The sequence below is a fragment of the Camelus ferus genome, chromosome X (genome assembly GCF_009834535.1).
Source record: "Camelus ferus isolate YT-003-E chromosome X, BCGSAC_Cfer_1.0, whole genome shotgun sequence".
Classification (NCBI taxonomy): Eukaryota; Metazoa; Chordata; class Mammalia; order Artiodactyla; family Camelidae; genus Camelus; species Camelus ferus.
In genome coordinates this window covers 24,067,948-24,085,512 of record NC_045732.1, presented here as the reverse complement: position 1 = coordinate 24,085,512, position 17,565 = coordinate 24,067,948, and the positions used below count along the sequence as shown (strand labels likewise).

The following is a 17,565-nucleotide window of genomic DNA, read 5'->3' as shown; positions in this document are numbered from 1 at the left end:
TTATTAACTGGAAAGGCACCCGAGCTAGCCTTCTGTATACTAGAAATGTTTGAAATCTTATCTCAGAGCCACTAGCACAGGTTTGTGTATGTTTAAAAACAAGTCTTTGATTTGTACATTTAATATTTGTGTACTTTGTGTGTAACTCAAAAAAATTTTTAAAGAGATTTTCCAGCCTGTGGTGCTTCTTTGGCAGTTAGTAATCACTCAGTAAACTAAGATGGGCTATTGAGCAGATATTACAGTGAAGGAACTGATCAATCTTGATCACCCTGTGACTAAGGCCAAATTTTAAGGAACAGGTAACAAACATTTTGAAAAACATGGTGGACATAGTTCATAATTAGAGTTCACACTGTTATTCACAACACTGCTGGAATCTTCACCTGGCTGTTTCAGAAAATTCAGTAAATGGGGATGGCAGGACTTGTTGTTTAGAACTGTTTATGCGGGTGGTATGGCAGGGAACGAAGGAGAGAGAAGGATACAGTTCCATCAGATTGGTGGAAAATGTCATTTTTAACTGAGTCTCTATTGCTTCTACCTTCCTCTTTTCCCCTCCTCCCTTTGTCTTTTATGAATTTTGCTTTGGGATGAAATCTGCAAGTCTCATAGATGCTGCCGACACTCGTGTGGCAATTCTAGCAGATGGTATTTGAATCTCGGGTGTTCTGTGAAAAATGAAAAGACCAAACACATGAACAAATAAATGAAGGTTGAATTAATCTTTATAATTAAATGGAATATTACCCTGTGATGACTGATTTTTGCTTTCAAACTAGATTGCATGCTAATTTTTCAGTGAACTGTAATTGTATTAACGTGGCTTTTTAGATGCCTCAGAGTACTTAAAAATAGATTTTACCAAATTACTCAGAGAAAAGTTACTAGAACTTTTAATCTAAACATCTCTGAGATACGGGGATATATTTGCATCATGGCTTATAGTTCCAGAGCACTTTGCTGTTGTTGGTTAATTCTGTGTCTCTATCTTCCTGGGATTTAGGTGGCATTAGCCAGAAATTAGGTTGAACTGCAAGTACCTGAGACACATTAAACAATTGGTGGGAGAGCAGATCATGGGGTTTTCTCCATAAAGTATCCCTAATGGCATAATAGTGGTGACTATTAATGAAATGCCAAAGGAATATGGAAGCAGTGGATGAGCCCTCTTCTTATGAATGGATAATACAATGTCAGGAGTTCTCCGAAGTGGGTACAGATACCTTGACAAGTACCACAATCGACATCAGAGAATGTCTCAAACTTGAGCATGCATGAGAATCCTTACAGCAGTGGTTCTTAACCCAGGGTGATATTGTACCCCCAGGGGGATATTTGGCAGGGTCTAGAGACATTTTTGGTCACAACTGGCAAGAGGGAAGAGTAGACTGGCATCTAGTGGGTAGAGGCCAAAGATGCTGCTGTGCATCCTAGAGCTGCACAGAACAGATCCCTCACAAATGAGAGGAATTCCGCCTAAATGTCAGTAGTGCCGAGATTGAGAAACCCTGCCTTATGGTAAGGTTTATTACAGTGCACATTCCTCAATTGCAATGCAGTCATTCTGATTTGGTAGGTGTGCGGAGGGTCCATGAATTTGCATTTTTAATGAGCTCCCAAGTGATGCTGATGCTGTTGGTTCAAGGACAGAGCTTTGAGAAGTCTTGAACTAGAAGACTCCAGTGTCAAAGGAACAAGTAGTATGTGTGGGAATTGGCTCTACAGCATCCCCCTTTTAGGAAAACTATGACATTTTACATTTACCTAATTTAATAATTCAGTGAAGTTATATTGTTTCATCTCTCTCCTACGTTATGAGGGAAGTAGTTTGAAGTTTTTTTAGTCTAGTAAAGAATTGTTCATGTCAGAGGTAGACCTCAGTGGAAAGAATGAGGACAGTTCTTGTTCAGTTGGACTGTTGATGAGAGAAGGGATATGTTATTTAAGTTAATCTCGAACTTGCCTCCTGCTTAAGTAAGTAATTTAACAATTAGAGGAGGATTAAATAGCTGATTAAATTCATCTGAGAAATGTTAGGTGTTAGGGAGTAGGTGTTAAAAAGGCAGCCTCATTTTTGGTCGGGATGGGGGGGGGTTGATTGAACTCCAAATGATTGAACACAGGACCTTGTGCATGCACGCATGCACTCTACCACAGAGCTATATATACCCACCCCCCTGGGGACTGTGTGTAAAATGTGCATTTCTAAACCCTTTGAATCTTGACATTTGAAAATGATTTTTAATAATTTGTGTGCTTTTTTTCTTTTTCCCCCAAAGGTGCATTGATTTTTCCATGGTATTAATTCCCCATTCTGGTTAATATTTGTATGCTGATTCTGCTTTAAAATTCAGGTATTTACCTCAACAAAACATGAAGCATGATTACACGTTTAATCACATTTATATTTTGATGAAACTGCCCTAAAAGATTAGCCTTTGTCCCTTATTTTTCCCTTGCCATCTTTACTATTAGTTTTGAAAAATTTGGAAACTTGTTAGGTAGAAGAGATGTTGGCAGACTTTTTCTGCAAAGAGCCAAATGGTAAATATTTGAGGCTTTGGGCGCCTTGTGGTGTCTGTTGCAGCTCCTCCACTCTGCAGCTATAGTGTGGAAGTGGCTCTAGACAATACATAGGTGAACGAATGTGGTTGTTGTTGGAGAGGAAAAAGTTCTCCTCTACTACTCTTTGAGGTTCAGTGTTCGGGGAGTCTGCAAATGAGACTGACAGAAGATGGATTAGCAAGAGAAAAGACAAAGTTTATTCCCTTAGATAGGTGGGAGCTCAAAGAAAATGCCGCTCAAAGAAGCACTGAGAATTTGGGCCTCATATACTATCGTTTTTTTAAAAAACATTTTTCTTCTTTATTGAAGAATAGTTGATTCACAATATTGTATATCAGGTGTACAACACAATGGTTCACAATTTTTAAAGATTATACTCTATAGTTATTATAAAATATTGGCTATAGTCCCTGTACAGTATATCCTTGTAGCTTATTTATTTTATACATAGTACTTATATACCATCTTAAAAAGGGGAGGGAATTAGGATTTCCAGGGACAGTACATGGTGGGAAATGACTGAGAAATATATGGGGGAAACCAACAGAAGGTAAGATTTGTTTTAGTAAGGTCTGTTTATGCAATTTCTCATCCTGGCGCTGACTTCTCATCTCTGGTGATAGGAGTCACTATGTTCCCCTGGTATGGGAAGCCTCCCTTAACAGGGATTTATGACTGGAATTCTTTTAGAAAATCTGCTTTTAGGCAGATAAGGGGAGTGCAGAGTATATCTGTTGAGTTTCCAATGCCTTCAGCTCAAAGTAATTCTCATGGTGCAGTGGGATATTCTGGATCCCTTTATCATGTTCCAAAAAGTGTTTTTTTGTTTTTTGGTTTTTTTTTTTTTTTTTTTACAAAAACAGGTGATAGTCTGATTTTGGCCTGTGGGCTGGGCTGTTGCTTGCTGACCCCTGATATAGAGCCCTTGTGTGGAACAGAGGAAAATACCATTTACTTTGGCCCATATCAAAGCCTAACTATAATACAAGATTGTTCCAGCTCTTGGGCTTTTATTATCTTGACTGTGTCTGGACAAATGGATTTGGTTAATTGAGGCTTAGGATATTTATTTGAGCAGGTCTAGCAGCTGTTCTGTTTGGGCAAATTTTGTGAGCAGTTTACTACATGTAATTGAAAGTAATAAAAAGACATTGATTTTTAAAAAATTATATGATCTGGCTACTCTCCTATTCAGCTTTAAAGGGAATACATGAGAGTTGCCATTATTTTTAAGATAATACTGCCCGTAACCCTCAGAGAGACGTGTTGTTTTATGGATTAGTCATAGGATGGTTTTGGGTTCTTAAGTCTGCTACTCCCTGCTCCATCTATCTACAAAGAAGACGCATATGTTGGCTTTTTTTTTTTTTTTTAACTTTGTTGAGTGGAGCGTTCACCCAAATGAGAGGCTTATCACAAAGATACCAGGGAAATAATTAGTGCTGGTATGGCTAAATTATGATTTACCTGTGCTGGAGGAGTTTCCTTTTTCAGACTGGAAAAACTGCCTACCTTCAAGATACGTGGAGTAGGTGTTTTCAAGAAAGAGGATAGATGGATGGAGCTTCTTTATAATTCAGAACGTACCTTTTTAGAATGTTGTTCATATCTCTGTGTGGGAGAGAAATGGGGATCGTCTGCTATACTGGGACATTATTCATGCAGGGTTAAGGATGGAAGACCTGAAATCTGAGCATTCCTGTCTTCCAGCTCTTGAAAAATCAGAACTGTGACTTGCATGTATAAAGCCCTCTGATTCATGGGGGCGCTTATCTCTTTTCCACCCCAGCATGATGCATGAGCCTGCAAACCACACCCAAAAGCAATTTACAGAATTGAAGTTTTTGAAGACGCATAATAAATCACTGCCATTCTTATCAAGCAGATAAAATGTGATTTGTCAGATAACTGTGTTGTTATTATTTGTGGAATCCAGAAAGCCCCCAAAGATATTAAAGCCTGTTCCCCAGGCTAATTTTCATCAATACCATTAGCTCTGCTTAGGGTAATATCTTCAGCCAGGGCATCTATACTAGTCAGTCATTTATTTGGCATTATGGGAATTGCTATTGTTTTGAAGGATAGTGTAATTCATGCACAGTCTCCTGAACTTTCAGGTGCTTAAACCTCAAAATTTTGATTGATGTTTAATAGTTATTATAGAACTCATCAGAGAAAATGAGACCTTGGCGTGGTTAAGCCTGACTGAAGCTTTCAAAGCCATTGCAAGTGTAAGAAAGTTGTGCTATAAATTTCTTGTAAAAGAGCAGTTGATCATCAATTGTTCTATTTTTTTTATGTTAAACTGGTAAAAAAGAAAAAAATATGCTAAGTGACTTACCTATGTAGAGGAAACACAAAGCAGTTTAATTAAGTGATTAAAGCGATCCCTTTGATGTAATAAATGCAAAACATTAGAGAATTTACCTGACTCTCCTAAGTGGCCAAGTCAGTGGGGATTAAAACAACTGAGCTTTCTGTCTCGATTTCTGCTGATCAGCTTAATACAAAGTGGCTTTGAAAATTCTGGAGTAAAGCAGTCAACCTAACCAAACTTTAAATCAGTTTGGTCATCTGTGTAAAAATTATACATTGTTTAAGTGCTCATAGCCAAATCAAGCAGAACTATAGTTGGTTCTGTTCTTCCCACCAGAACTATCAGGTTGTAGTATACCTTATGGAAAATTCTGGGAAGGAGGGGTGACTTGGGAGTTTAAATCACGTTGTGTTTTCAGTGTTCTTTGTTTTTCTGATTTCATTTGTGATAGCTTTTCTCTCTTTCTCTCTCTCACTTTCTCTCTCTCTTTCTCTCTCTTGGTAATAATCTTTGCCTTATGAACTGTCTGTTGTCTCTACAGAAATTAATTGTGATTTTTTTAAGTTCTAGCCCTAAGACTTTAAGGCAAGGAATAAACTCCCAAGCAACTAAGATTTGTTGTGTATACATATACATGTTAGTAATAGCAAAGAACAAAACAAAAACAAAAAACTTAATAGCTAAGCCATGCACACACACGCACACACCCCATCCCATTCAGGGTGGGTCAATTTGACAAGCATTGTTGAGCACTTACTGTGTACTAGGCCTTGTGCCATTAATTGAGGCAACTCAATGAACAATCTACCCTCATTGAATTATCTGCCTCAGCCCAGCAGACTATGGCTCTTGGGCCATATTCAACATGCCACCTGTTTTTGTACAGCCCACAAAGGTAAGAATGAATTTTACATTTTTAAATGGTTTTAAAAAGTCAAAAAAAAAAAAGAAGAATATATCATGTTACATAAAAATGACAGGAGATTCAAATTTCAGTAGTGTCTATAAATAAAGTTTTATTGGCACACAGCCATTCATTTATGCATTGTCCACGGCTGCTTTCCCAGGTACAAGGCAGAGTTGAATACTTTTGACAGAGACCATATGGCCTGCAAAGCTGGAAATATTTACCATCTGGCCCTTTACAGAAAAAGTTTATTAACCTCTGATCTAGGTAATCCGAGTTATGTTTTCCCAATTCCTTTGTTATCCAAATACTTTTTTCAACTCTCTATTTCACTAAATTAGTATTAGAAGCAATTTTATTCACGTTTTACAGATGAGGAAACTGAGGAACAGAGAGGTTCAGATAATTAAGGTATCACTGATACTTTGTAGTAGCGATCATGGCAAGTTGTCGTAGAATGTTTTTCCTCAGTTTTTTAGTACAGATACAATGAGGCTATGGATTGTCTTATATATTTTTATATTCCTTTTGCACTGAGGGGAGTTCTGAGCCTAGAGGGCATTCTCAATAAGTATTCATTAACTGAAATAACTTATGTTAAAAATATAGTTTGAGGGGGAAAATAGGCAACAATACAATAATTGTAGGGACTGCAACACTTTCAACAAAGAGATCATCTAGACAGAAGATCAATGAGGAAACATTGGACTTGAACCATACTTTAGACCAAATGGACCTAATAGATGTATATAGAGCATTCCATCCAACAGCAGAAGACAAATTATATATATATATATGTGTGTGTGTGTGTGTATTTTTTTTTTTTTTAGTTGCCATCAAGAATCAGTTCTAATGGATTTTAAACATTGCTCCATTTTCCAAAAAGTTCCCTAGGTTCTCACAAAATCTCTTTTCTCCCCCATTTTTTTCTCCTCTGGTAAGATTGGTTTATATGGATGTGTGCCTTGATGGGAGCAGAATTGAATGATGTTCTTGGTCGTATGTTAGACTATAACCTTTTATATTTTCTGTTAGTATTGTTGACATTGATCAGAATGGGTTTACCATGGGTGTTCCATGTGGGGAACACAATGATGATTAAGTGGAATAGATCATTAGCTTCATTTGAGTAGTATCAGAAAGAAGGTTCTCTCAGCTACAGAAACCTCCTTTATAATGTGATTTATCCCTTTGGTTAATGAACTACTCTTTTAAATATAGATATCTCTCCAGGTTAATACATTAGATTGCTATTAGTCACTCACATTTCATTATAAATTAGTTTGAGGTCCCAGTGACAGCTAATGGGTTAGCTGCTTTGAGGGAATAACAGTTTTAATGGGGTGAGGAGGGAAGAGGGAGATAAGTTTGGAGCACAGTGTATTACCAAGGAAAGCCAGTTTGAGTATGATCAGAGAGCAAGTGGTGTGAACGCACAAGGCCTGCTAGGTGTTGGGAGGAATGGATATAGGAAAGAGAAAGGAGGGAAACACAGAATCCAAGATGGTGAGTGCTGAAGGAAACCTTTTCTTTGATCTTTTCTAGAATTAGCTTTCGTAGTGTTTCTTGTGTTTATTTTCTGAGGTGTGCAAGTAGTGGCCCTCAAAAGAATCCTCAGACTTTTAGGGAGATGTGAAGAACCTGAATTCTCCTCGCTCATGCTTAGAGTCTGGCTTCACTTGGGAAATCTTCCACCATGCTTCAGGAATCTCATGGGTATATCTGTCTCTTCATTGATCACAGGGTTACTTCAACACCTTTCTCCCTCACCACACGGTGTGGCCCCCTGAAACTGCACCTGTGACTAAAGAGAGTGACATTATTCCCCAAGAGAGTTCAAGTATTTGGTTAAGGATATAACCTGGCCTCGGCTCCCCTGAAAGACCCTCCAAACTTGTACACAACAGTGTTATTCTAGATCCTTAGAAGAAGTCATGTTCCTACTTTCTCTGGGTAATCTATGGCCAACATTCATTCATCATGTACTCTGGACCAAGGCATACAAAAGTGCTTTGTGTGCAGTGTCATCCTGAATCCTTGCAGACAACTCAGTGAAGTGTAGGTACTGTTTTGTTTTTTTTTTTCTCAAGCTACTTCTGATGAAAAGAAGAGCATGTTAGGATTACATTCTGCTGCAGCTAGTGGAAAACATGACATATAAGGCCTCAAACAAATAGGGGTTTATTTTCCTCATGTCGTGGAGTGGGAGGGAAGGCAGTTCATGCCTGATACGGTGGGCTCCAGATGTCACTGACTCTTCATTCCACCATCTTTAGCATGTAGATTGCTTCTTCCTGTTAGTTGCCTTGTGGTTGCAGGACGACTTCCCTACCTCTGGCATTGCATCAGCATTGCAGGAAGGAAGAGGAAAGGCTAAAGCAGTGTTCCTACCCAGTGGGCAATTTTGCCCCTAGGAGACATTTGGCAATGTCTGAAGACATTTTTGGTTGTCACGACTTGCTGGGAGGTATTGCTACTGACATTTAGTGTGTAGAAGCCAAAGATGCTGCTAAACATCCTACAGTCTACAGGACAGCTCCCACAACAATTATTATCTGGGCCAAAATGTCAGTAGTACTAAGGCTGAGAAACCCTGGACTGAAGGCAGAGAGCATGTGCCTGCTGAGTCTTCGTCTTTTAAAATGGATTCCTGAGAGTGCATCAAGGACTTCGAGTTACATGTCATTGTCCGAAATCTCATCCCATAGCTAACTCGAACTGTAAAGGAAGCTGGGGGATGCAGCTGTTTTTTGTTGGATCCGTTGTCATCCTGAGCAGGATTGGGGTCTGAGAGTAAGGGAGGGAAAGGAGGGTGGATATTGGGTAGATAATAGGCAGTATTTACTTCAGAGGGGTTAAGTATTTTGCTCAGGGTCTCGCGAGTAGTTGAGATCATTTGAGCTTCCTCTGTTGAGGAGGGATGTCCAGTTGTCATGTGCAGCCCTTTCTAGAGGTCTTTGTGAATAAGGGATAGAAATGCATACACTGGTTATGGAAAACTGATCACCTACAAGCAGCCTAGGAAATATTTCAGGAGATAACGTGCAGTCTTTTATCCGTTTATTCCACTGTTCTCTCAGTATTTGCAGTGGGACGTGCCTTGCCTTCTTGTCACGTAACCCAAGGAGTAATTGATTTCAGGCCTGCCCTTCATAAGCCATCGTACTATTGGTGCTTCATTTCTTCCATTCTGAAAAAAATTAAAAAGTGGTGTGATCGTTATGTGCTTTAAAGGGTATATCAGAGTTCATTCAGGAAAATGGTCACCCTTCTCAGTGTGTCAAGCAGATGGATGTTTAACGTGGGGATGTGGAGGCTTGTGCATCATTAGGAGGGCTGGGGAGTGAAGGGCAGAGCCTGCCAGTGATCTCTAATGCTCCCACAGAAAAGGAGTCTTCTCAGGAGAACCTGAGAAGCTGCTGCCAAAGCACTCTGCTCAGCAGACGCCTCGGTGCCTGCCCACAGCTTCCAACAGCGAGTGAGTCCATGGTGTCTCCTCCTCTTCCACCTTTCCAGTCTCCTGGCGGCGCTTCTCCTGGGCAGAATCTAGCCTGGAGCTATGTCCCGTGGGGTTTTGGGAGATGTAGTTCGGAAGCTTCTCAGGGAAGAATGTAGAATGAGGTGGGTGGGGAGATGTGAAGTGACAACAGACTGTCTGGCAGAAGGAACATTTGAGTTGGAACACAGGCATGTGTACGTATGTACACAGCACACTTTTGGGGAAGAAGAGCATTCTTTTCAGATGTTGGCAATGTTGCTACTAGCATTATTACCTTATTCTGTCTGTGTGTTTTTAGGAGGTGAGTAGAGATTCTTTGTACCTCTGTTCTGGCTCTCTTCAAGTCATGTTGTTGCTAAATCAATAATAAAACAGGATTCAATGACCTGCATCTATAGTGCAGAAGGTAATATATTCTGTGAAGCTCCACAGTGCAGTGGGGGTCCCAGAGCGTGAGGTTTGAAAAACATTGCATAATTTACCACCATGCCCTGGAAAGAACAGTGTTCGGAAAACAGTTATGGATGACTCAGCTTACATATTTCTTCATTTTTTAAAACTATCTGGATCTCTTTACTTGTTATAGTTATGTGTATGACTTGTGTTGAGCTGAGGAAGTATAGTGAGGAATTAAATACTATGAGGGAAGTAATAGAACAGTCTCAGAACAAGGTAACCTATAGACACATGGTGTATTGTTTGCTGTTGGGGGAGAGTTGTAACCTCTAGTTACCTGCTATCTGGGTCACATCAGGCTTTCAGTGTAATCCACAGGGTTGGAAGGCAGAATTTGATCTGTTCTATATTTGAGTCTGTGGAACAGCAAAACCCATTATGACTGTGTCATACGGCACTTGTAAAATCCTCTCTGAGTCTTGAGTTTCAACTGTCTGCTGATATTTAATATTTGAATTATCTTAAGGAAGATAAGGAAAGCATACCATCTTATTCTATTTGTTTCTTGAGTGAGGAAAGTTGAAAGAGACTAAAGGGGAAAAAAACCCCATTATTAAGAGCAGTGTGCGAAGGTCACTGGTTTTGCTTTGGTAGAATGAAAGCAATGTGTTTGAGGTTGCCTGGTGTCTTATGTTTGGTCTTCTGGAGGCAAAGCTAGAGATGAGTATTCATGTGCAAGTGATTTGTGATTTATTCAGCAAGTGCTCCCAAGAGAAGCTAGCAAAGGAGGAATAGAGGAAGCCAGGGAGGGAAGGGTGAGAGACAGGCCAGGGTGCCATTTCAGGGGAAGTCTCAGTTAGCCTGATCCCATGGGGAAGTCTGGAGTGCAAATTATACCTCATAGTTTGTCCTGAATTGAAGCAAAGGAGCTGGACTTTCATATTCCTGCTACAGTCAGTCATTGGCTGAGGGATGCTGGGTTGGCAGTGGGGAGGGAGCCCAAGGTGGATAGACTCGCAGGAAGTAACTGTTTGGAGTGCCAGCAAGGTATCCTTATAGCCCTGGGGAGGCCTTCAGAGTCTCAAGTGCTGGCCATTAGAAAAGAAAAAGAACAGGGATGCTGGGGAGGGATAACAGGGATCTGGGCAGAGCTCCGTCCCTGTACCCTTTGAGTAGGCTATTCTTTTGTTTTTGTGAAACCCAGCATCTGCGGAGAGGAGAGAGACAAATTTTCACCTGAAACTGTAACATTTCTCAAGAGCAAGGGTCGGCAGACCCTTTCTGTAAAGGGCCAGAGAGTAAATATTTGAGCTTCGTGGGCCTCAGGGTTTCTGTCCCAACTCCTCAGTTCTGCTGTTGTAGCGCAGAAGCAGCCATGGATTCCATGTAAATAAGTGGGCATGGCTGAGTGCCAGTGAAACTTTATAGAAACAGATGGAGGGGGGAGGGGGCAGAGACCGGATTTGGCCCAGTGGCGGGAGTTTGCCAGTCCCTCATGTGGAGGCTCCATGTATGTGCCTAAGGTGATTTTTCCTTCATCCATTCCCTATATACTGTGAAATGGGGAATAACTAGTATGTCTATCACAAGGATGGTAATGACGCATCTTAAATTAGTCTGGACCCCTTACCTCCAGTTTTTCTGGCATCCTGGCCATCATTCATTGAGTTGTACAGTAAATCTTGCTGAAGGTGACTCATCTTATGTTACTCTTGCTAAAAATATTTTGTTTTCTCTGGTCTGTAAAGTAAAATACAGACTCACAGCATGGTGTTCAGGAATCCCTGTGATCTGGCCCAAGCTGGTTTTCCGTTCTCCACCCCTCGTGCTTTCTAGTCCAGCTACAGGAATCTACTCACCTTGTCTCTGCCGTGCTCTTTGTTTCCATCTCCTTGTCTTTGCCCCTGCCGTTTGCTCTCCTGGGAATGTCCTTCCTAGCTCTGCATTTTGAAATCCCAACCCTTCTCAAAGACTCAGTTTGGTCAGCTTCTCCAATAAGCTTTTTTCCCCAAGAGGAAGTAGTCTCTGCTCTCAACTTTGATAACACTGTTGTCTACAAATAAAAAATTGTCTACTTATAAATAATATTGTCTAAAAATGAAATTTTATCTTGTATTATATAGTTATTTGCTACATTCACTATATTTTTAGTATACTGGGGGCAGGGACTAACTTAGATTTTTTTTTTCCTTCGCAGTGGGCTCCATATAGTAGATATTCAGTAAACTGAGTTTTCAGATGAAGGTTGCATTTCTACATCCTGTGATTATTAATGATTTAAGTGCCGAAACTCTGACTTCATTTTTCTTTTTCCTCCTTGTAGGCAAGAGCTGTTTTGGCAAAAGTTGGTTATCCTGAGTTTATAATGAATGATACTCATATTAATGAAGACCTCAAGGCAGTAAGTGCTAAATTTACTCTATTGTTTTTTTCTGGCAAGTTTTACTGGCCTCATGCCTTTCACCTAACTCAAGTCCAGCAATTAAATCTGGTGGTGCCAAAAAGCACCAACTTTTGATTCATTCCTTGGCTAGGTATGAGCCTCGTTATGCCAGGCAAATCACAAGGTTTAGAGCAGATTCAAAACAAAGGAAGTGTCAGAAAGAATGTATAGCTGAGTGGGTGCTATAAAGCAAATGGACTTGGATTTGGTCTAATTTGATCATAAAGGAAAGAATTAAGCAAACTGAGTATTTTACAGTTAGTGAGCATGATCTAATGTTGACTGAATGATGTTTGTTGTTAAACCATCTTTATGTGCTTCGTTCATGTTAAATGACCAGTAATAAATCTGCCTGTCGGAAGTTAACTGCATTAAACTTTATGAGTGTTTTGGCAAATTAAATGCATATACATATGATGATAATTTATTGTGAGTTGGTCTGTATATTTGCAGTGAGTTACTGATGGAGGAATAGTAATTCTTTTTTATTCCAATATTTTGGGGCATATATTTTCCAGTAGATACGTTCATTACAGGTCTTTCTAATCACCACTGTTATTTTCTTTCCTACAAATAGTTCTGATAAAGAACTATTTTTCCTTACAAAAACCTCTGTTTTTACCATTCACTAGATTTTCTTGAAAAAGTAGTTTTTTTGGAATTTATTAAATAACTATGGTTCTGAGGTGTAGTTCTTTCCTGAAATTGTGGTTTAACAAGTTGCATATCTGAAAGCAATCCTAGCTTTGTACATGCACATCGGAATTTTACAAGATTATTCAAAAGTGAGTGAAAACTTTAATTAGACAGTTTCTCCATTGGGCTCCAAGATATGGCCTTCCAAAGCATCGATCCAGTTGCCATGGAGGAAAATAATTACGCTTCACAGTATTCCAGTGCTCATGCAGCCCAACTTAGTATACATTGTTTCCATACTGAAAAATCTAACTATTGCAATGATAATTAAAAATACTGACACACTTGCCATATTCATGCACGTTATCTTTTTTTTTAAATTGAAGTATAGTTGATTTACAATTTTGTCTGAGTTTTTGATGTACAGGATAGTGTTTCAGTTATATATATTCCTTTTCATATTCTTTTTCAATATAGATTGTTACAAGATATTGAATGTAGTTCCCTGTGCTATACAGTAGGACCTTGTTTATTTTATATATAGTAGTTAGTATCTGTAAATCTTGAACTCCCAATTTATCCCTCTCCACCTGCTTTCCCCTCTGGTAACCGTAAGTTTGTTTTCTATGTCTTTGAGTCTGTTTCTGTTTGTAAATAAGTTCATTTGTGTCACTTTTTTTTAGATTCCACATATAAGTGATATCATGGTATTTTTCTTTCTCTTTCCGGCTCACTTCACTTAGTATGATAATTTCTAGGTCCATCCATGTTGCTGCAAATGGCATTATTTCATTTTTATGGCTGAGCAGTATTCCATTGTATATCCAATCATCTGTTGATGGACATTTAGGTTTCTTCCATGTCTTGGCTGTTTTTAATAGCTCTGCTGTGAACATTGGGATGCATGTATCTTTTTGAATTAGAGTTTGTCATCTGAAAGCCAGATCTTTGTACATGCACCCCAGTGTTCATAGCAGCACTATTTACAGTAGCCAAGACATGGAAGCAACCTAAATATCCATCAACAGATGATTGGATAAAGAAGATGGGGGTGTATATATATATATATATATATATATATATATATATATATATATATATATATATATATACATATACATATATATATATATATATACACACACACACACACACACACACACACACACACACACACACACACAAAATGGAGTACTACTGAGCCATAAAAAAGAATGAAATCGTGCCATCTGCAGCAGCAACATGGATAGGCATAGAGATTATCATACTAAGTGAAATAAGTCAGACAGAAAGAGAGAAATATCCTATGATATCGCTTATATGTGGAATCTAAAAAAAATGATACAAATGAACTTATTTCTAAAACAAAATATTCACAGACATAGGAAACAAACTTATGGTTATCAAAGGGGAGGGCGGGAAAAATTAGGAGTTTGGGATTAACAGATACAAACTACTATATGTAAAAAATATAAACAACAAGGTTCTACTGTATAACACAGGAAACTATATTCAGTATCTTGTAGTAACCTATAATGAAAAAGAATATGTATCTGTATAACAGAGTCACTATGCTGTAGACCAGAAACTAATGCAATATTATATATCAACTATACTTCAATAAAAAAATTAAAAAAAAAAGTGAATGCCTGAAATTTAGGAATTCAATGACTGTAGTGTATTTTGTGAAAAGAAAGTAGGTGCCCAACAGAATGCAGTGTTGGGTATATTTCCTAGTTTCTCCAGGGCCTGAACTTGAAGCTGTTAGATAACAAGCTTTTTAAGCACTTTTGTGAAGAAATGGCTTCCTTCTGACTCACTGCCAAAGCAGACACAATTACCCCTAAGAGTTTCTAACAGTTTAAAAAAGACAGTGAAAAAAATCCAAATACTTGAAAGAAAGATACATTTCTATTTAGAAACTGATAGAGAAAACTAATAAAACCCAACCTGAAAATAGGTAAAGGATGCTTGATGCGATAGATAGTAATAGTGTCACTGACGTTAATAGCAGAAGGACTGAAGTATTGCTGATACACAATGGGACTGTGTTTTCAGTTTTGGGAAACATGTAGATAAGGACTACTGTAGGGCCTATGAGAAATTTCTGGTAATACAAGCTCTGAGCATGAGAGGCTGCTACAAATGAAAAACAGCTTACGTTATTTGATGCAAGTGAAGATGTGATTCATCAGGCGCAGATGCAGAAGGAAAGAGGATAGAGGTTGGGAAATGAGCTGGAAGAAGATCAAGGAGAAAGACTGAAAACTGAAATTGGGCTCATGTGTACGTAAGGGCAGATGGAAAAGAATTTAGAGGCAAATGTAAAGAATTAGAATTTTTTTTTTCTCTTCTGAGGATGATAAGGTAAACTGCGATACCCAGCGAAGTGTTTCTGAACAGCAGTCTTTCTGTAGTCTTTGAAAAGAACAAGAAAAAAGGAAATGCCTTTTGTGTGGACCCCCGGGTAGCATGCAGGAAAGCCTACTAGTTAGCCTAAAAAGATAGACATCACTTTCAAATAAACTGTATAAAGTGTACCTTTACTGATCCTTGATGGAAATTGACTCAAGTAAGTTGATACCAATTGTGGGAAGATTTCTGTATCAGCCAGGAAAGCCAAACCACACTAGATGTTTCAAGGAGAGATTTAATACAGGAAATAGATTGGAAGGTGAAAATCATGAAGGTGAGGTAAACCAGAGATTAATCAATTTTTTAGGAAGCAGTTACCACTCCTGTGTATAGGGACTCAGAAGGGAGGAGGTCATGGTACCATTGCTTAGAAGAGCAGAGGAGGAACTGCCACTCTGGAGGAGAGCTGGGACTGAAGATTCTTCGAGAGCCATTGTCAGAAGAAAGAGGAGAGAGAGAGCAAATAAAAGGGGACAACCACAGCATCCTTTCCCCTCCTGCCACCTGCTGATTTCCCCCAGAGCCTCCTATTGACAGGAAGCCAACTGGCAATGGAGCCCAAGAAATGGTTTTCAGATTCTCAGCCCCAGCATTATAGAGCAGAGTATAAGGGTGGCCATGTGTCTGAGAGACAACAGTAAATAATCAACACCATTAGGCACTCATTCTTGTGAAGGCCAATGGAAAATTGCAGTAGAAGCTGAAATCAGAATCACAGCTGGCCTCCATTTACTTAGGAGAATTAGACATGGATAATTTTTCAGAGAAGATCAGTGTTTCTGGTGAGTGATATACACATACACATATAGACATAAATATGCATATAGAGATACATAGGTAATATGTGAAGCCATGTAATATTCTCAGGGGTGGGTCTTGATCTGCTCTGGCCAGTGGAACACTTGGGTGTTTCTGTGTGTATGTTTTGTGTGTGTATAAATTGACAGGGAGTGCTGCTGCCACTGTGCAAGAGTAAGGTGATATTTAGGTGGAATGCTCCAGAAAAACAGGTTGTTAAAATATTGAAATAATTCTGTGGGTTTTTTGGGTTTTTTTTACCAAAATGAAATTTTGCCCCCAGCTCTCTCTAGTGATCTCTGGCCACCACAGCCCTGGAGAGACAAGAGTGGGCACTGGAGGGAGGTGCACTGGTGCCCACCAACCTTCTAGCCAGTCTCCCTACCTCTCACACCGGCCTCCATCTCGAGTGTTCCACTGGCCAGAGCAGACCAAGATCTCCCCTTACTCCTGGTGCTGGCGACAGGGCACCTGGTTTCATCTGGTTCCTGAGTTGGTGTGCTAGCTGGTGCTCCCTCAGAGTGACCTTTCTGTGTCTGCTTATGTGAGGTGTATCTTCCATGGTGTACTGTCTATGTAGGTTGGTAAACATTTTGAACATCACACCTGTATGTAGGCATGCATATATGTATACATACATACTACTTACAGGCATAGCCACCTAAACGTGGCAGTGTTGCATATTACTTCATTATTTAAATAAAGCAAAACATGAATCTAAAATCCAGATTCCATTAAGTATTCAGAGAATTCTCTGGGTGCCTAACATAAAATCGTTCTTAGAGATATTTGGATATATAGCTGAGTATCTTTAAGTGGATTCAGCTTAAAAAGAGTTCTAGATCTGTACTTCCTATTGGCTTATGTAGATTCTTATCAACTTGTATTTACTGATCCTACAGAGAAGCTGAACACATTTCCTTCTTATGCCCTTATTATAATGGTGTTCCTCACCGTGGGGAGGATAATAGCTTTATTCTTCCATTTAGTCTGTGGCATTTGGTGCTTGGCATCCAGGATAGGATTTCCAAGAAGAGAACGATTCCCTAAATTTTATGATCTGGACAGCTGTTCTTAGGAAATGATATGAGAGCCCCAATTAATTCCCCAAAGTCACTCAATTGAAAAGTCAGGCAATGGAAATGATTGAAAGTCATTATCAACTTGACCTAGATTTTCACCAGTAACTGAAAGGACAAGAGACTTTTGGGCCAATTATTGTCCCTTTCAGAGCTTAAACTTTTTTTTTTTTTGAAGATTACAAGTGGTTCTAAAATATTCATGTGCATTCATTCTTGTTGTCTCTACAACAAGTAAAACTTTCCCGGTGATTGCTGCATTTCATCATTTTTTCTCACTCAAGGCCCTGTTGAAATTTTTGAAATTATCAAAGTATTATTGCATGGTGGAAAATTTGGGCAGTAGAGAAAAGGAATGAAAAAGCACCCTTAATGTTTGGTACTTGAACATAGTAATACATACTTCTGTTTTAGTGTATTATTTTCCATTTGGGGGAAGCTATAATTGATGCTTATGTATAATTTTGCATACTGACCTCTACAGGTGATGTATTGTTTTGCCTTGTC

At 39.1% G+C, this 17,565-nt stretch overlaps 1 protein-coding gene across 1 annotated transcript in view; it reads left to right on the top strand.

The window, feature by feature from the left end:
* The window catches only part of PHEX (phosphate regulating endopeptidase homolog X-linked), a 186,894-nt gene that overhangs the window by 113,521 nt on the left and 55,808 nt on the right, over positions 1–17,565 (top strand). The window contains exon 15 of the mRNA XM_006192807.2: positions 12,011–12,088. Within this exon, the coding sequence (XP_006192869.1) occupies positions 12,011–12,088 (78 nt within the window). The remainder of the gene's footprint in view (positions 1–12,010; positions 12,089–17,565) is intronic.